Raw genomic sequence first — 22,555 nt, 5'->3', positions numbered from 1 at the left:
TTGTATCCATCTCCATATTTCTGTGTATCTCTCCACGCCTCCCCCACCCTGGCCTGCCCCTCCTGCCCCTCCACAGGCCTGAGCCTGCGCTCCCACCTGGACCTGTCCCACAACCGCCTCTCTCAGCTCGGGCCCGGCGCTGACTGGGGCCTGGCTGGGCCCGGCTCCGTGAGACTCCACGGGAACCCCTGGGACTGCTCCTGTCGCCTGCAGGAGTTTGTGCTGTGGCTCAAGAACTCATCGTTGTCGTTGTCGTCGTCCACGGCGCCGTCATCGACGCAGGATGGTAATGCGGGCGCAGCGGGTCCTTGCTGAGCGCGCTGGTGGTGTGTCGTGGCAAGCGATAAAGTTCGGTGAGGTTACGATGTACTGCTACTACCACCTCGCACACCACGCAGTGAGATGGCGGGACTAATAACTGAGGGTGCGCCACCACTGCGTTGCTGTATCCTTCCGCGTACTGTATCACTGTACCGCTCAGCTGCGCAGCTCAAGAAAGTAGTTCGTCCGTCGACCGCTCAGAAACCGCATGATAACGACGCGTCTGCCGTGTTGTAACAGAGTGGACATTCCACGTTATAACAGGCTGAACGTTCCGTGTTGTAACAGGGTGATCGTTCCACGTTGTAACAGAGTGAACGTTCCACGTTGTAACAGGGTGAACGTTCCACGTTATAACAGGCTGAACGTTCCGTGTTGTAACAGGGTGATCGTTCCACGTTGTAACAGAGTGAACGTTCCACGTTATAACAGAGTGAACGTTCTGCGTTGTAACAGAGTGAACGTTCTGCGTTGTAACAGAGTGCTTGTTCCACGTTGTAACAGAGTGAACGTTCCACGTTGTAACAGGGTGAACGTTCCACGTTGTAACAGGGGGAACGTTCCACGTTGTAACAGGGTGAATGTTCCACGTTGTAACAGGGTGAACGTTCCACGTTGTAACAGGGTGAATGTTCCACGTTATAACAGAGTGATCGTTCCACGTTGTAACAGAGTGATCGTTCCACGTTATAACAGAGTGATCGTTCCACGTTATAACAGAGTGAACGTTCCACGTTGTAACAGAGTGAACGTTCCGCGTTATAACAGAGTGAACGTTCCACGTTGTAACAGGGTGAATGTTCCACGTTGTAACAGGGTGAACGTTGCACGTTGTAACAGGGTGAATGTTCCACGTTGTAACAGGGTGAATGTTCCACGTTGTAACAGGGTGAACGTTCCACGTTGTAACAGGGTGAACGTTCCACGTTGTAACAGGGTGAACGTTCCACGTTGTAACAGAGTGATTGTTCCACGTTATAACAGGCTGAACGTTTCGTGTTATAACAGAGTGCTTGTTCCACGTTGTAACAGTGAACGTTCCACGTTGTAACAGGGTGAACGTTCCACGTTATAACAGGGTGACCGTTCCACGTTGTAACAGAGTAAACGTTCCACGTTGTAACAGAGTGAACGTTCCGCGTTATAACAGGGTGAACGTTCCGTGTTATAACAGGGTAAACGTTCCACGTTGTAACAGAGTGAACGTTCTTGCTTGCATTAAATGAATGCCTGGCGCGATAAGTGGCACAGTGCCGGCCTTCGTAGGCGCTTCTGCTCGCTGAGAGTTCTTGCCCCAACAGTCTGTGAGCGGCCACACGGGCGGCGGGACTTTTGTCTCTTTGTAGTTGAAGCTGCCAGGCGCGATGGAGGTGGAGGAGGAGGAGGAGGAAACTCAAGCGAGGAGTTGGGGCCCATCATCACCGATGCCCTGCAACTTCTGTGCAGCCTTCCTGCTGACCTCCGGTGCCCCCACGGAACCACACGTAGACAAAGACCCCCCCGCACCACCCCCGCCAGTAACAGGCTGTCGGCTGCAAGCGCTGTTAGCGAGCAGTGCCTGTGAAGGCTGCCGGCACCGCACTACACACCACGCTATACACTACACTATACACTACTATACACTACACTATACACTACACTATACACTACACTATACACTACTATACACTACACTATACACTACACTATACACTACACTATACACTACTATACACTACACTATACACTACACTATACACTACACTATACACTACTATACACTATACACTACACTATACACTACACTATACACTACACTATACACTACTATACACTACACACCACGCTATACACTACACTATACACTACTATACACTACACTATACACTACACTATACACTACACACCACGCTATACGCTACACTATACACTACTATACACTATACACTGCACTTTACACCACACTATACACTACACTATACACTACACTATACACTACACTATACACTACTATACACTACACTATACACCATGCTATACACTACACTATACACTACTATACACTACACTACACACCACACTATACACTACACTATACACCACTATACACTACACTATACACTACACTATACACTACACACCACACTATACACCACACTATACACCACGCTATACACTACACTATACACTACTATACACTACACTATACACTACACTATACACTACACACCACACTATACACCACACTATACACCACGCTATACACTACACTATACACTACACTATACACTACACACCACACTATACACCACACTATACACCACACTATACACTACACTATACACTACACTATACACTACTATGCACTACACTATACACCCCACTATACACCCCACTATACACTACACTATACACTACTATACACCACACTATACACTACACTATACACTACTATACACCACACTATACACTACACTATACACTACACTTTACACCACACTATACACTACACTATACACTACACTATACACTACACTATACTACACTACTACACTACACTATACACTACACTATACACCACACTATACACTACACTTTACACCACACTATCACTACACTATACACTACACTATACACTACACTATACACCACACTATACACTACACTATACATCACACTTTACACCACACTATACACTACACTATACACTACACTATACACTACACTATACACTACTATACACCATACTATACACCACACTATATACTACACTATACACTACACTATACACCATACTATACACCACACTATACACTACACTATACACTACACTACACACTACACTATACACTACACTATACACTACACACCACACTATACACCACACTATACACTACACTATACACTACACTATACACTACTATGCACTACACTATACACCACACTATACACTACACTATACACTACTATACACCACACTATACACTACACTATACACTACTATACACCACACTATACACTACACTATACACTACACTTTACACCACACTATACACTACACTATACACTACACTATACTACACTACTACACTACACTATACACTACACTATACACCACACTATACACTACACTTTACACCACACTATACACTACACTATACACTACACTATACACTACACTATACACCACACTATACACTACACTATACATCACACTTTACACCACACTATACACTACACTATACACCACACTATACACTACACTATACATCACACTTTACACCACACTATACACTACACTATACACTACACTATACACTACACTATACACTACTATACACCATACTATACACCACACTATATACTACACTATACACTACACTATACACCATACTATACACCACACTATACACTACACTATACACTACACTACACACTACACTATACACTACACTATACACTACACACCACACTATACACCACACTATACACCACACTATACACTACACTATACACTACACTATACACTACACTATACACTACTATGCACTACACTATACACCACACTATACACTACACTATACACTACTATACACCACACTATACACTACACTATACACTACTATACACCACACTATACACTACACTATACACTACACTATACACTACACTATACACTACACTATACTACACTACTACACTACACTATACACTACACTATACACCACACTATACACTACACTTTACACCACACTATCACTACACTACACACTACACTATACACTACACTATACACTACACTATACACCACACTATACATCACACTTTACACCACACTATACACTACACTATACACTACACTATACACTACACTATACACTACACTATACACCATACTATACACCACACTATATACTACACTATACACTACACTATACACCATACTATACACCACACTATACACTACACTATACACTACACTATACACTACACACCACACTATACACCACACTATACACCACACTATACACTACACTATACACTACACTATACACTACTATGCACTACACTATACACCACACTATACACTACACTATACACTACTATACACCACACTATACACTACACTATACACTACTATACACCACACTATACACTACACTATACACTACACTTTACACCACACTATACACTACACTATACACTACACTATACACTACACTATACTACACTACTACACTACACTATACACTACACTATACACCACACTATACACTACACTTTACACCACACTATCACTACACTATACACTACACTATACACTACACTATACACTACACTATACACCACACTATACACTACACTATACATCACACTTTACACCACACTATACACTACACTATACACCACACTATACACTACACTATACATCACACTTTACACCACACTATACACTACACTATACACTACACTATACACTACACTATACACTACTATACACCATACTATACACCACACTATATACTACACTATACACTACACTATACACCATACTATACACCACACTATACACTACACTATACACTACACTACACACTACACTATACACTACACTATACACTACACACCACACTATACACCACACTATACACCACACTATACACTACACTATACACTATACACTACTATGCACTACACTATACACCACACTATACACTACACTATACACTACTATACACCACACTATACACTACACTATACACTACTATACACCACACTATACACTACACTTTACACCACACTATACACTACACTATACACTTCACTATACACTACACTATACTACACTACTACACTACACTATACACTACACTTTACACCACACTATACACTACACTTTACACCACACTATCACTACACTATACACTACACTATACACTACACTATACACTACACTATACACCACACTATACACTACACTATACATCACACTTTACACCACACTATACACTACACTATACACTACACTATACACTACACTATACACTACTATACACCATACTATACAGCACACTATATACTACACTATACACTACACTATACACCATACTATACACCACACTATACACTACACTATACACTACACTACACACCACACTATACACTACACTACACACCACACTATACACTACTATACACCACACTATACACCACACTATACACTACACTATACACCACACTATACACCACACTTTACACCACACTATACACTACACTATACACCACACTATACACTATACACTACACTATACACTACACCACTCAACTCGTATCTTTAGAACTGCTTCTTGTTGTTGTTTAGTTTGTTGTCCGTCCCCCGCACCTGCAATTAGCGCGGTGTGAAAGAAGTTCACCGTGCGGCGAGTCCACAAACATAGTGATAGGTTTCACCCTTTTAACTGGCACAAAAACTGACACCTTTATTCAAGGCATCGTGTCTGCAATAACCACAACACAAGCAGTCAAAACGCAAACAAAAAGACAACTCTGATAATAATATGCACTGCCCTTGAATTTGATTGGTCCACACCTGAGACGGCTTTCTTTAGAGCCTAGTCCCCACTGCTGTTAAAAGGGTCAAACCTATTACTATGTCTTGTTACTGGAAAGGAGGTCTCATAATGTAAAGAGTCCATATACGTTGACCTCTACCCGCGGGGGGTGTCGGGCGGAGGGGAGGTCGTGACCGTGACCTCTCGCCCTGCGCAGGTCAACCCCGGTGGTGAACGTGACGGACTTCCGGTGTCCCGACGAGTCGGCGTCCGTCCCCTCCGACGCGGCGAGGCTGCCCGCAGACACTCTCTGGGTGCTCATCGGGACGCTGCTCGGCATTCTGGGTAAGGGCAGGTTCAACGACCGTCGTCGTCGTCATCATCGTCGTCTTTCTCGTCGTCATCATTATCGTCGTCGTCGTCATTACCGTCATCACCGTCATCATCGTCCATCATGATCGTTCTCCTGGTGTGTGGTCCATAGTCTAGGGGCACCCCCAGTGACAGCTGTCCATCTTCTGCTTGGGGAAGGCTATGATTAAAAACCTGTCTACTGGACATCTGTGTAAAAATATCTTTATATCTCGTTTGATTTCTCCAGAAAAAAATACATATTCTGATTCCTGCTGTGTGGTCCAGCCTAGGGGCACCCCCAGTGACAGCTGTCCGTCTTCTGCTTGGGGAAGGCTATGATTAAAAACCTGTCTACTGGACATCTGTGTAAAAATATCTTCATATCTCGTTTGATTTCTCCAGAAAAAAATACATATTCTGATTCCTGCTGTGTGGTCCAGCCTAGGGGCACCCCCAGTGACAGCTGTCCGTCTTTTGGTTGGGGAAGGCTATGATTAAAAACCTGTCTACTGGACATCTGTGTAAAAATATCTTCATATCTCGTTTGATTTCTCCAGAAAAAAATACATATTCTGATTCCTGCTGTGTGGTCCAACCTAGGGGCACCCCCAGTGGCAGCTGTCCGTCTTCTGCTTGGGGAAGGCTATGATTAAAAACCTGTCTACTGTACATCTGTGTAAAAATATCTTCATATCTCGTTTGATTTCTCCAGAAAAAAATACATATTCAGATTCCTGCTGTGTGGTCCAGCCTAGGGGCACCCCCAGTGACAGCTGTCCGTCTTCTGCTTGGGGAAGGCTATGATTAAAAACCTGTCTACTGGACATCTGTGTAAAAATATCTTTATATCTCGTTTGATTTCTCCAGAAAAAAATACATATTCTGATTCCTGCTATGTGGTCCAGCCTAGGGGCACCCCCAGTGGCAGCTTCCCCTGTGCAGTCTGCTACTAGTAGAGGGGTGATGTTGGTGCTGCTGTGTGGTCTGTGGCCTCGGGGCAGCACCGGTGGCAGCTGCTCCCTGCGGGATTTCCTTAACAGCGCCCACTGTGGGTGTAAATGTGTCGGTACGTAGTGGTGGTTGATGGTGGTGGTGGAGGTGACGATTACGGTTTGATAGGCACGCAAACACTCTCTCACTCGCATAATGGCCGTGTTTCGCTGGCTTGGTTTCACTACGGCCGTGTGCCGAGCGGAGTGCGTTTGTTTTGAGAGGGAGGAACGCGTGACCCTAAGGGGGCCTTTGAGAGGCACACGTCCATGACTTGAGTTAGACTCGCAAAGGCAAAGATCCCCCGGGTAGCCTCTGCAGACTGTTGGGGCAAGTGCTTTTAGCGAGACCGGCACTGTGGCACACGAGGGGGTGGGTGGCCAGCACCATCGTGCCCGGCCGCCTTTGTATCCCCAGCGGCGATATTTACGACACACCGTACCAGGTACTCATTTGAGGCTGAGTCGACCTAGGGGAGGCCCAGGACCGGTTCCGATAATCGCCACCGATGTTGGTGGCCGTGAGTGGGAATCGAACCCGGGTCGTCGGGTTCATGGCGCAATGGGCTAACCGCTGCTGCACTACCACACGCACGGAGAGACGCACACCCACACACACGCACGGAGAGACGCACACCCACACACACGCACGGAGAGACGCACACCCACACACACTCACGGAGAGACACACACCCACACACACGCACGGAGAGACGCACACCCACGCACACGCACGGAGAGACGCACACCCACACACACGCACGGAGAGACGCACACCCACACACACGCACGGAGAGACGCACACCCACACACACGCACGGAGAGACGCACACCCACACACACTCACGGAGAGACACACACCCACACACACGCACGGAGAGACGCACACCCACGCACACGCACGGAGAGACGCACACCCACACACACGCACGGAGAGACGCACACCCACACACATGCACGGAGAGACGCACACCCACACACACGCACGGAGAGACGCACACCCACGCACACGGAGAGACGCACACCCACACACACGCACAGAGAGACGCACACACACACACGGAGAGACGCACACCCACACACACGCACGGAGAGACGCACACCCACACACACACACGGAGAGACGCACACCCACACACAAGCACGTGTATACAAAGACACACACCCACACACAAGCACGTGTATACAAAGACACACACCCACACACAAGCACGTGTATACAAAGACACACACCCACACACAAGCACGTGTATACAAAGACACACACCCACACACAAGCGCGTGTATACAAAGACACACACACCCACACACAAGCACGTGTATACAAAGACACACACCCACACACAAGCGCGTGTATACAAAGACACACACCCACACACAAGCGCGTGTATACAAAGACACACACAAGCACGTGTATACAAAGACACACACCCACACACAAGCGCGTGTATACAAAGACACACACCCACACACAAGCACGTGTATACAAAGACACACACCCACACACAAGCACGTGTATACAAAGACATACACCCACACACAAGCACGTGTATACAAAGACACACACCCACACACAAGCACGTGTATACAAAGACACACACCCACACACAAGCACGTGTATACAAAGACACACACCCACACACAAGCGCGTGTATACAAAGACACACACCCACACACAAGCACGTGTATACAAAGACACACACCCACACACAAGCACGTGTATACAAAGACACACACCCACACACAAGCACGTGTATACAAAGACACACACCCACACACAAGCGCGTGTATACAAAGACACACACCCACACACAAGCGCGTGTATACAAAGACACACACACACACACAAGCACGTGTATACAAAGACACACACCCACACACAAGCGCGTGTATACAAAGACACACACCCACACACAAGCACGTGTATACAAAGACACACACCCACACACAAGCACGTGTATACAAAGACACACACCCACACACAAGCGCGTGTATACAAAGACACACACCCACACACAAGCGCGTGTATACAAAGACACACACCCACACACAAGCACGTGTATACAAAGACACACACCCACACACAAGCACGTGTATATACAAAGACACACACCCACACACAAGCACGTGTATACAAAGACACACGCCCACACACACAAGCGCGTGTATACAAAGACACACACACCCACACACAAGCGCGTGTATACAAAGACACACACCCACACACAAGCGCGTGTATACAAAGACACACACCCACACACAAGCACGTGTATACAAAGACACACACCCACACACAAGCACGTGTATACAAAGACACACACCCACACACAAGCACGTGTATACAAAGACACACACCCACACACAAGCACGTGTATACAAAGACACATACCCACACACAAGCACGTGTATACAAAGACACACACCCACACACAAGCGCGTGTATACAAAGACACACACCCACACACAAGCACGTGTATATACAAAGACACACACCCACACACAAGCACGTGTATACAAAGACACACACCCACACACACAAGCGCGTGTATACAAAGACACACACACCCACACACAAGCGCGTGTATACAAAGACACACACACCCACACACAAGCGCGTGTATACAAAGACACACACCCACACACAAGCGCGTGTATACAAAGACACACACCCACACACAAGCGCGTGTATACAAAGACACACGCGCCCAATGTTCGGGGCCAAGTGCTCTCCCGTGCGGCTAACAGCTGTGACGAGGTGCAGTGGCTCGCACAGAGAGCCAGAGAGAGACCCCCACTCTCCACAGGGCTCTGGAGAGGCAATTGTTGTCTTAGGCAGCCGCTAAATGGCCCACAGGGAACGCTTCAAGCGGGCCTCTTCAAGGCAGCGCTCGGTTACTCAGAAGTTCAAGCAAATGGAAACTTTTTTTTTCCGTAATTGTTATGAGTAGTAGCAGTGGTAAATAATGAGAACAACACCCTTGGTGATCGTCATCGTCAAGCCATTCAAATGGAGTGCCGTCGTGGCTGAGATGTTATCTCCCTCACTTGGTGTGCAGGAGGTCGTTGGGTTCAATCCCGACCCTGGAGTTTGCGTCTCTCTACCCCTGCTCGCGTGTTTTTTTCTCCCGTCCTCCAGTTTTACCCTCCGCATTTAGACTCAACGTCAAGCTTCTAAATGGTTTCGCTGCTGCTGTAAATTTACACGTGATGATGATGATGATGAGCCACTTTGTTGAGCTATCATTTGTGGCCAGGTCGCTTCGGAAAAAGAGCCTTACCTTTTACTGGTAGGAACGAAGTTGTAAACTGAGTGTACCAGCCTGCAATAGATTAATGTGTCCGTCCGTCCATCCCCTTTTTTTAAATGCAATTGTCATTTTTCGGCCCAGCCCTTAACGATTTTATGATACATTGCTCCAAAATGAGCAGATTTCAGTCAATAAGGATTTCACCATTCCATTCCTCTACAGAGGTTAATTTGTCCGAAGAACCCTCAACGATTTTGAGGGCAAAATGGTGGGAAGACGCTGTCAATTTGCACAATTTTACGTAACAATGTCATAAAATTGCGCAAAATTCCAATGTTCCTACCAGCCCACCCTGCAGGGACCTGTTAAAATTAAAAAAAGTTTTTTGTCAAATACAAAATGCAGAGACCCATAGAGATACATAGATACCCATAGAGATACATAGAGACTCATAGAGATACATAGAGACTCATAGAGATACATAGAGACACAGAGATACATAGAGACACAGAGATACATAGAGACACATAGAGATACATAGAGACTCATAGAGATACATAGAGACTCATAGAGATACATAGAGACACATAGAGATACATAGAGACTCATATAGATACATAGAGACTCATAGAGATACATAGAGACTCATAGAGATACATAGAGACACATAGAGATACATAGAGACTCAAGAGATACATAGAGACTCATAGAGATACATAGAGACACGTAGAGATACATAGAGACCCATAGAGATACATAGAGACTCATAGAGATACATAGACACTCATAGAGATACATAGAGACATAGCGATATATAGAGACTCATAGAGATACATAGACACTCATAGAGATACATAGAGACTCATAGAGCTACATAAAGACTCATAGAGATACATAGAGACTCATAGAGATACATAGAGACTCAGAGATACATAGAGACCCATAGAGATACATAGAGACATAGAGATACATAGAGACTCATAGAGATACATAGAGACCCATAGAGATACATAGAGACCCATAGAGCTACATAAAGACTCAGAGATACATAGACACTCATAGAGATACATAGAGACTCATAGAGATACGTAGAGATACATTGAGACTCATATAAACAGAGAGTGTGAAACGTGGGCTGAGATTTGCCCAACCCTGCCTAGCTGGCTCCACAAACGAAATGAATGAATCATTAAATCAGCTGAAAACATCTCAATAAATAGAGGACTGGCAGAGCTTGGGCAGTCATCACAACCACGGCCCTCAATCGTTAACACCACCGGGTAATGACCCTTGTCTTCCTGACCTTTCCCTGACCTCTGCCCAATCGTGTTTGCGTATAGCGTTTGTTGTTGTTGTTGCTTTCACGTTCTGACCCTGTGCCCCTAATGAGCATCTGCACTAAAACAGCTTCATAGCTCATCAGTGGTCCTCCTGTTGTAACAGATATTCTGATTCTGACTCCACCCCCCTCCCGCCCAGCCCTGCTGCTGCTGCTCCTGCTGCTGCTCCTGCTGCTGTGGAGGAGCAAGCGGGAGTCCAAGGCGGTGGAGCCGGGACTGGATGAGGCCGAGCGTGGGGGAGCCGGAGGCGCCGCTCCGCACTCCGCGCTCCGTGCGGCGCCGTGGTCCACCCCGGCCTCATCGTCTGCTCGCGCCGCCGCCGACGACGCAAGTAGGTACAGCAGATTGCCGCGGTCCCTTCATTTCGATCCCGAACTTCCATAGGAATCGTCAGCAGTCCCTAACCTTCATCTAGTATTTTGACAGGCTATGCGTATCTGCGGTATGTGTTGTAAAGGGCAGGGACATGCGGTCAGGGGAGGCAGAGCCTCACCTGTCATTCTCCAATGAAAATAAAATCAATGTTAATATTTGTCCACTGATCTGTGTTATAAATGTCATTTCTGTACGATTCCAATCATTTTTACAGTCAAAATCGCCAAATTTGCGGAGCTCCGCTGAAAATAGAGGAAAGAGACGAGAGGTGAGGCAGCGACGAGCTCAGCCTCACCTCTGATTGCGCAACCCCTCAGTAACTGGATGGAGCGTGGGCAATAAGCACGTGCCTGTTACTATCTCATGTCACCAATGTAATGTTTGTAGACCCCTTCATTTCATGTTATGGCCTTCCATACTCCAGATAACTTATTTCACGTATGTGTATAAACTTTATACAAATATCTTTATATCATAAAGATATTTAGGCTCGCTGGTCTCGACATAAAACTGCAATGAAAAAGCACCAGGGGAGGCAGCTTTCACATCTACCTCACTGAGGGGGACGTGTCTAACACGCCCCCCTCCGTGAGGCCACGCCCCCTCCGTGAGGCCACGCCCCCTCCGTGAGGCCACGCCCCCCTCCGTGTGTGAATCTGGCTCTGAAACTAGCCAGTACCTCTCCAGCCATTTATCTCACCGCACGTCACTGGTAACGGGCTATGCCTATCTGCTGTACGTATTGTAACAGGCTATGCCTATCTGCTGTACGTATTGGAACAGGCTATGCCTATATTCTTTGGTTCTTTAGGTAAAGTCACGTAGTAGGTATAAAATAAATTAAATCACGACGTTTCGGGCGCAACACAAGCGTCCGACATCAGGTGGGGACAACCACAGCAAGAAACACATTGGTGAAATCGTCACCAGTCAAACAGTAGGCCCACTTCAGCAATGTGTTTCTTGCTGTGGTTGTCCCCACCTGATGACGGACGCTTGTGTTGCGCCCGAAACGTCGTGATTTAATTTATTTTATACCTACTACGTGACTTTACCTAAAGAACCAAAGAGTATGGATCCTTGCAGTCACAAAAACTTCAAGTCTAGAACGGACTATGCCCATCTGATGTACGTATTGTATCGGACTATGCCTATCTGATGTACGTATTGTAACGGGCTGTTGCAGGTGCCCCAAATGTCTCGTCTGAGAGCGGAGGGAGGCTGGGGACGATGCCGCCGCTCACCCCAGTTGAGATGCCGCTCACCGTCGTCGCTCACCCCGTGCCGCTCACCGTCGTCGCCCACCCCGTGCCGCCCACGGGGTCCAGCGGCGCCCGCGGGCTCCCGCCGCTCCGCCGCAAGAACTCATCGGCGGCCTCAGCCGCGATCTCCACCGCCAACACCGCCACCACCACCAACACCGGCACCACCAACTCCACGGGCAGCAGCAGCAGCAGCGCCAGGCCCGGGAACGGCGGGGGCACAACCAGCAGCGGCGGCAAGAGCCCCGCGTCCGCTCCGTTGTCCGACACCAAAACCCCTCCTCTTCACCGCTCACCGGGCAGAACGGCCACGGCGGATTCCGATTCCCGCGGCCCTCAGAAGAATGAGAAGAAGAATCCCTCGGTGTCCGTCTCCTCCTCCTCCGTCACCGCCGCGACCGCCGGAGAGTCGGCGGTCCCTGGCGGCGCGGGAGAGAAGTTGGCCGGCGAACGGGAGTCGCCCCAACGAGGAGGAGAAGGAGGGGTGACGCCGCGAAGACGAGACGCGGGGCTGGGCTGGCAGGGGACGGGGGATGGGGCCGCTGCCGCCACCGCCAACGGGCACCGATCGGAGCGGGGAGGAGGGCGGTCGCTCAACGCTCCGGGCGTGAGGGGGCACTTGGAGGGTGGCCGGCGGAGGTCTCCCCGCGGGTTGCCGGGCCGAGACGACGGAGGCCGAGGGGACCCGGAGAGGGGTGGCGGTGGTGGTGATGGTGGTAGCGGAAGTGGTATTGGCGGTAGTGGAGGTAGTGGTGGTGTTGACGATGGTAGTGGTGGTGGAGGTGGCGGCAGTGGCGGTAGCGGCGGTCGTGGTGGTGGAGGAGATGGTGGCAGTGACGGTGGTGGTAGCGGTGGTCGTGGTGGTGGAGGAGATGGTGGCAGCGACGGTGGTGGTAGCGGCGGTCGTGGTGGTGGAGGAGATGGTGGCAGTGACGGTGGTCGTGGTGGTGGAGGAGATGGTGGCAGTGACGGTGGTGGTAGCGGTGGTCGTGGTGGTGGAGGAGATGGTGGCAGTGACGGTGGTGGTATCGGTGGTCGTGGTGGTGGTGGTGGTGGTGGAGATGGTGGCAGTGGTGACGGCGGTCATGACGGTGGTGGCGGTGGTGGAGAAGCTGGTGGCAGCAGTGGTGGCCGTGGTGGTAGCGACGACGGTGGTGGTAACACCAAGGATGACACCGTGGCTAAAGGTGTCCACAAGAGCTGCAGAAAGGCCGACGAAGGATTGCACGACACGGCCGGCGGTGCGACGGCCTTGGCAGCCGCAACGTCCGTTGGAGATCGGAGGGAAGGGGCGACCGGGACCTGCGGCTCCGCAGCAGACGGCGGCCCGAGTCGCGAACCCGCGATGGCCGGTGACGATCACCCCAGCGATGGCGGCGCCATGATGAGGTCGCAGAGCAAAGGTCGTGGATCTGACCTCGGACATGAGAAAAGTGCGGAAGGCGGGAGGGGTTCAGAGGTCGGAGGTCGTGAGCAGCAGGTGGGTGTTACGACAACGAGAGGCTCAACCGATGGGAGTAAGGGTTGGAGGGCGATGGCATCTGGCGGCGTTGGAGAGGTCGCGGGGTCGCAGGCAGGCATGGACTTGAAGGTGAATCGCTCGGCAGTTGTTGAGACGGGTCACGGGAGGGCAGGGGTCAAAGGTGAAGCACTTTTGGCCAATCAGGACAGAATTCCCATGGATGGTTGTCATTTGGAATTCGAAGGCGGGGGCGGCGGTTCAGAGGTTAAACACGGGGGTCAGAGTTCATCTCAACGTCGAAGAGCTCACGACGAACGACAAGGTCGCAGTTCAGACCGTACCAACGGAGAACAGGGTCTGAATCCGAGCGGCAAGATTCAGAGTTCAGAGCGCAACAGAGCTAGTGAAAATGCAGCAGTCGGCTACGAAGGTAATGACTCTGAGCCTGACCCGGAAGGTCAGAGTTTACATAGAGGTCACAAGGGCGATGGCATTGAACTCAGCGCTAGAGGTCAGAAATCAAACCAAAGCGGTGCGGCTAAAGGTTCAGAGGGTAGACGCAAAAGTCAGAGTCCGAAGCGTGGACGCAAAGGTCAAAGATCAGAAAGGGGTGATGGAGATAATAGTCCAGAATCAAACGCCAAAGTTAAGAGTTCAGACGATAAGCATGGAGGTTTGGGGTCAGGCCTAAGCCCGGCTCCACAGAGCTTAGAGCGCGACGCGAAGAGCCGCGGTCAGAACCCACACTCCGACGGCCAGAATCAAGCTCACCAGACAGAGACACAAAGCTTACAGCGACGCCAAGTGTCGGGAATTTCGGCTCAAGATGTTTTAGGCCAGAGCGTAAATTATGGGCAAGACAGCACCTCCGGAAACAGGCCACCAGACGGACAGAGGCCTGCAGACGGCCAGAGGCCTGCAGATGGGCAGAGGCCTACAGATGGGCAGAGGCCTGCAGATGGACAGAGGCCTACAGATGGGCAGAGGCCTGCAGATGGGCAGAGGCCTGCAGATGGGCAGAGGCCTACAGATGGGCAGAGGCCTGCAGATGGACAGAGGCCTGCAGATGGGCAGAGGCCTACAGATGGGCAGAGGCCTACAGATGGGCAGAGGCCTGCAGACGGGCAGAGGCCTACAGATGGGCAGAGGCCTACAGATGGGCAGAGGCCTGCAGATGGACAGAGGCCTGCAGATGGGCAGAGGCCTACAGATGGGCAGAGGCCTACAGATGGGCAGAGGCCTGCAGACGGGCAGAGGCCTACAGATGGGCAGAGGCCTACAGATGGGCAGAGGCCTGCAGATGGACAGAGGCCTACAGATGGGCAGAGGCCTACAGATGGGCAGAGGCCTACAGATGGGCAGAGGCCTGCAGACGGGCAGAGGCCTACAGATGGGCAGAGGCCTACAGATGGGCAGAGGCCTGCAGATGGACAGAGGCCTACAGATGGGCAGAGGCCTACAGATGGGCAGAGGCCTACAGATGGGCAGAGGCCTGCAGACGGGCAGAGGCCTACAGATGGGCAGAGGCCTACAGATGGGCAGAGGCATACAGATGGGAAGAGGCATACAGATGGGCAGAGGCCTGCAGATGGACAGAGGCCTGCAGATGGGCAGAGGCCTGCAGACAGACACAGGCCACCAGACGTACAGAGGCCTGTAAATGGGCAGAGGCCTACAGATGGGCAAAGGCCTGCAGATGGGCAGAGACCTGCAGATGGGCAGCGGCCTACAGATGGGCAGAGGCCTGCAGATGGACAGAGGCCTACAGATGGACAGAGGCCTGCAGACGGACGTTCAGGGAAAGGCCACGGAAAGCGTGGCCGAAACGAGTGGCAGTCAGAGACTGGCCAGTCAAACCGCGAGACCGAAATCCACGATGCAAACCGAACCTCTAAAGGCCAAGGTTCACCTCCTGATCCGCAATCTCAACCCGAGAGCAAAGGTCAAACGTCTAAAGAGGCTGATGAGGAACCGAGTTTGATAAACGGAGATGGACGGGATCGGAATCTGGAAGTGGAAGGCCGGCGGACGGACGATGAAGGTCGAGATTCGGAGCCCAGTGGCAGAGACCGACATTTGAAGAGGCGCGTCGGCAATCGGAGAGGAAAGCCGAGCGATGGTTCGACGGGACGGAGCCCCGGGCCTCGGGACGCCGGGGAAGTTCATCGGGAGGCCCCGGGGGGTGTTGAACCGTCGCGGCTGGAAGGGGGCGTCGACGCGACAAGCGATGGCTTCTCGAGGCGCCCCGAACGAAGTTCCGATCGACGGGGAGAGGCGGAGGAAAGCCGCATGAGGGCCGATCGCGGCGGCGCCAAGAAACAGAAGAAGAGCGGGAGAAGGCTGAAGGGAGAAGGCGAGGCCACGGAGCAAGGAAGCTTTGCCGACGGTCGGCGGTCGGCGGTCGTGGGTTTTGAGGGCGACCGAGAGAGCGTCGTCGGTGGTGGCGTCACGTGGACGGTGCCAGGCGACGGCACAGCGAAGCGCGGCCGCCTCGACTCTGACGTCGAAGAATTCTCCGGGCGCCAGCAGATGTGCAGAGGCCTGCAGGCGGATGCGGGCCCCCGGTTTGCCGGTTTAACCCCGAGGAACGATGGCCACGGTGAGGAGGACAACGACGATGATGAGACGTCCAGGAGCGGTACGGCCGCCCTCCCCGGCGGCGAGGACGCTCACCGGTCCTACCGCAGGGTCCCGCCACAGCTCCCGAACGGCTTCGACGTCTATCAACATCACCACCACCAGCAGCACCAGCAGCATCATCGCAACCACCACCAGCAGCAGTCTTCCAGCAACAACAGCAGCAGCCTCCAGTCCCGGCGCCGTCTGGTACGCTGCTCGCCCTACAGCGCTCCGCCATTCAAGATGCGGGCGCGGGGAGCCGGAGGAGGAGGAGCGGCGGGCACCCGGCGCTCGGGCAGCGCGTGGCCACGCGCGCGGCGACCCGGCACCGACGAAAGGAAGGCGCTGAGGAGGGCCGGCCGCCCGCTGCCGGACTCGCTCACGGCCGCCCTCGCCGAATGGAGGGGCCGCTCGCCGTACGCGGCGCCCGTCGTGCCGGGCCGGAGGGCGCGAGGGGTGCCGGCTCGTGGCCGGAAGGCGGGGGTCAAGGAGGCGGCGGCGGAGTTGAAGGAGGGCCTGGCTGGAGGGGCTGCCGATGGAGGAGGAGGAGGAGGTGTGGATGAAGCAATGTCTCCATCTCATCAAAAAGGACTTTGAGCTGCTTGAGATGGAGGAGGCCTAGGTGGTACAGGAGTGAAATCGTGCAGATGCAGTGTGGAAGAGGGAGGAGGTGGAGCGGCCACAGAAGACCGGGGAGATGGGAGATGAGTTGCGGAGTGGATGGCGGAGGCCCAGGAGGAGATGGGTGAGGAGATGAGTTCGGAATGTCGTGCACGAGAAGTGGAAATATGTTGCAGAGGTCCCACCATCTTTAACATCTCCATGAACCCGCCACTGCCTTGTCTCACTCCACTCCACTCCCCTCCACACACTCTCCTACCTTTCATCTCACTCCGCGCCCCACCACGCACTCTCCGACATCCCCCCTCTCAGCAGGGAAACACAGCAGCAGCAGCAGTGCCTTCATTGGTGGTGATAATCACCCTACGATATAGGAACGATGGCACCCATAGCACATGAACTTACGATTGAATGGGTGAGCGAATGTGTGGTGCGGGTGAGTGAATGGATGGGTGGTTGATTTAATTAATTAGTGGGTAGGTAAGTGCATGGATGGGTGGCTGAGTATATTAATGAGTGGGTAGGTGAGTGAATTAATGGGTGGTTGAGTGAGTATATTGAGTGGATATGAGAGTGAATGGAGAGGGAGTTGAGTGAGTTAATTATTGTGTGGGTAGGTGAGTGAGTGGATGGGTGGTTGAGTTAGTGAGTGGGTAGCTGAATGACTGATCAGGTGGGTGGGCGACTTCTTCCCAACGCGTCATCACCGTGCGAGATTGGGGCGGTGAAACAACGCAACCGAGCCAGCAACCAACCCCGTGCGCTAACATCGGCGATTAAAATCACTGGTTAAAATCGGCGGTTAAAATCAGTGGTTAAAATCGGCGATTAAAATCGGTGGTTAAAATCGGCGGTTAAAATCGGTGGTTAAAATCGGCGATTAAAATCGGTGGTTAAAATCGGCGATTAAAATCTGCTTAAAATCGGCGATAAAAATCACTGGTTAAAATCGGCGATTAAAATCGGTGGTTAAAATCGGCGATTAAAATCGGTGGTTAAAATCGGCGGTTAAAATCGGTGGTTAAAATCGGCGATTAAAATCGGTGGTTAAAATCGGCGATTAAAATCTGCTTAAAATCGGCGATAAAAATCACTGGTTAAAATCGGCGATTAAAATCGGTGGTTAAAATCGGCGATTAAAATCGGTGGTTAAAATCGGCGGTTAAAATCGGTGGTTAAAATCGGCGATTAAAATCGGTGGTTAAAATCGGCGATTAAAATCTGCTTAAAATCGGCGATAAAAATCACTGGTTAAAATCGGCGATTAAAATCGGTGGTTAAAATCGGCGGTTAAAATCGGTGGTTAAAATCGGCGATTAAAATTAATGGTTAAAATCAGCGATTAAAATCGGTGGTTAAATTTGGCGATTAAAATCTGCTTAAAATCGGCGATTAAAATCAGTGGTTAAAATCGGCGATTAAAATCGGCGATTAAAATCAGTGGTTAAAATCGGCGGTTAAAATCGGCGGTTAAAATCGGCGGTTAAAATCGGCGGTTAAAATCGGCGATTAAAATCAGTGGTTAAAATCGGCGATTAAAATCAGAGGTTAATATCGGCGGTCGTTCTCCACCTCGTCTCGCTACTTGTGATCCCCGTTGTTGAATTTTATTTCATCCGAGTGGTAACTCCCCCCCTTCCTCCCCCACGCCTTGCCTGACCCAACGTGGTTGCGAGGTAAAATGAACGTTACGAACACTGAACGTCGATATCTAAACGGATGTGTCTTATTACGCGAGTTGAATCCTCAAGTAGCTAAGCAACTGCGAACGAATGCCGAAAAGCATTTCGACGAACGCCGCTGAACGCGTGGCATCGTTGGTTAGCGATTGCCGGCTACTCTTGCAAACCAACATTGACAGTGAGTTTAGGAAGGTCGTTTATATCTTTCTAGGTTACCGTTTGCACTTCGTTATTTTATATTGACTCGCCCGCGCACGATACAATTCCACACATTTATAAATCACCTCGCGTACCCCCCTGGGACATTGCCCGCTTGTAACCCCCAGGGGTGCCGTCCATACCACCGCCGGTTGAGAACCCACTGCGCTAAATCATTGCTACGACTGTATTCGTGTTATAGTTATTCAATACAGAGTGCTACTCATACCGCAGTGTGTGTGTGTGTGTCGCAGCTGTCTAGGCACAGTACCTTGAGACCCGATCGTATAGACCACGCGCGTTGTAATATCTACCACAACAACTCAAGACGGTAGAGATGACAGAGATGAGGATGTTGCCGTGGGTGCTGGTGTCTAATCAGGGAGGGCACGGGGGTGAGAAATGAAGACGTGCGAGGTTGAGTCGAGGTGGTAGAAATCCGAGATGAGAGAGAGAGAAGTCCCCGGTGTGGTTTGGTCATGTTGAGAGACGACAGGACAATTGTGTGGGGGGGGCGAGGGGGGGGTCAGGAGGTGGCGAGTGATGCGAGTGGAAGGAAAGAGGTGAAGAGGATGAAGAGGTGGGGGGGGGATGCGGTGCGATCGGACGAGGTGGATCGAGGATCGGTGAGAGAGAGGGCGCAGGGCGGGGCAAGGTGATGGTTTTGATTGGGTCCTCAGGGTAGAGAACCATCTGAGGACCCAATCAACACCATCACCTTGCCATACATAGCAGGGGTCACCAAAAGGATTTCCAAAATCTTGAACAAACACAAGATCCAAGTTCGGTTCAATAGAGTACACAACATCCGTGATTTGATCCCATCGGTGAAGGATGCGATTCCGGACATGCAACGTCCTGTTGACTAACACATTCCTGCGGAGGGGGCTGGTAGGAACGTTGGTTGCTCGGTCAGTGCCCAGGGTCAACGGCGGCACCACGTGGTGCATTCCGCACAATATGCCCGACTGTGAGGGCGGGCACAAGCTGGCGTGAGTAGGTTACACGTTGAGTTTTATAAGGGCACCACGGGGTGACCAGCCCCACCCCACCCAGCCCCACTCAGCCCCACCACTCCCACCCCCCACCCAGCCCCTCCCCACCCAGCTCCTCCCTACCCTCCCCTCTCCACCCAGCCGCACCCCTCCCACGTGGACAGACATCCACAGACATACACAATCCCCTGCCTCCTGTGAATGAATCCCGGTTGGGCTTCCAGTCCACTACGTTTCCTACTACCAGTATAAGCTGAGTTGTGTCTGCGGCAGCAGTTACATTGGTGAAACGAGGCGACGTGTCTCAGACCGGGTTCATGAACACAAAGCGGATTTGAAACACGACAGAACCAACACTTCGGCGGTGGTGGATCATTGTTTCAACGCGGTGGGCACACGTGACATTATTTTTTCCCGAGACCAAGGTGCTCTGCAAACCCTCGGGCTACCATCAGAGATTTGTTCATGACGCCATCCAGATATACAAACGCAGACAAAACCTTAATCGAGAAGATGGATTCAGATTGAGCAATCATTGGAAGGACGTGACACACCACGTCAAGTTTTAACTGCTGTGATTCTGTTTTCGTTGACTAATTCAAGCTCATGGATATGCTAATTTCTCCAGCCCCCACCCGTCCCTGCACGCCACAAACCCTCCCTCCTCTCCCCCCGTGAACTTCTGCAGCCACGACTCGACACCCCCCCATCCCATTCCTCTATAAAGCCACAACAACAGATCACAGATCATTCTGTCTCACCTGATGACGGACGCTTGTGTTGCGACCGAAACTTTACCGAAATAACCAGAGGCTATGGATCCCTGCAGCCACGAATGCTTCAAACCAGGAGGGATCGTAGGCAGGCCGGCCTAAGTGTTTCTAACCGGCGAAGATGTTCCATTATGGGGGGGGGTCCACGTTTCGCAAGCGCAGAGAAGGGAGGGAATGACCGTGGCCGAGAAGACCTGAAGCTTAGTGCGGAGCGACAGACCAGGTAGCTTCCACACAGCGTTACGCAACCGATGAAAAGATATTGCCGCTCGACTGATTCATTTTCATTTATTTTGGTATAGCCCTGTGAGCCATGCGGCTCTTGACTCGGGTGCAACCACAACAAACAAAAACATGAACGAAGAACATCTTAAAGTGACGACGCGCAACAGAAAAATCGATTAAAAAACAGCAAAGTCTTCCAGAAAAAAATCACCGTTTATCATCGCTGTGTGCAAAACTCCCAGGGGGATGCAAGTCAAAACAATAACAACCATAAGACAATTTAGATTAAAGTTATCAGTCTAACTATGTACTACAGCAAACAAATATGGCTAAACCAAAACGTTTTCGAAATCAACAAAATTAATCTATAAAAACAATGTAACAGTGATCATAGGAACTGTGATTAAAATGTAACAATAAACGATATACATCACATGTACGACCAAACTTCGCAGCCATAGCTGGCAACATGAGTCACTCCATAACAGCAGGAGTACCAGTAGCAGTATCAACATTTTTAAATGCACTTTTAAAGATCAGCACACTATAATCAAAACTCA

At 50.4% G+C, this 22,555-nt stretch overlaps 1 protein-coding gene across 1 annotated transcript; it reads left to right on the top strand.

The window, feature by feature from the left end:
- Nucleotides 1-55: 55 nt before the first annotated feature.
- On the top strand, nt 56-20,437 carry LOC142907092 (uncharacterized). The gene is made up of 5 exons (XM_076056125.1): nt 56-286; nt 1,668-1,785; nt 6,070-6,197; nt 11,923-12,114; nt 13,345-20,437. The coding sequence occupies exon 5, from the start codon at nt 13,389-13,391 to the stop codon at nt 18,096-18,098; it is 4,710 nt and encodes a 1,569-aa protein (XP_075912240.1). The 5' UTR covers nt 56-286; nt 1,668-1,785; nt 6,070-6,197; nt 11,923-12,114; nt 13,345-13,388; the 3' UTR covers nt 18,099-20,437.
- Nucleotides 20,438-22,555: the final 2,118 nt, after the last annotated feature.

This window comes from Petromyzon marinus, chromosome 74, assembly GCF_048934315.1.
Source record: "Petromyzon marinus isolate PM22_M1 ecotype Great Lakes invasive population chromosome 74, UKy_Petmar_22M1.pri1.0, whole genome shotgun sequence".
Taxonomy (NCBI): Eukaryota; Metazoa; Chordata; class Hyperoartia; order Petromyzontiformes; family Petromyzontidae; genus Petromyzon; species Petromyzon marinus.
This window is presented reverse-complemented; position numbering and strand designations above follow the sequence as displayed.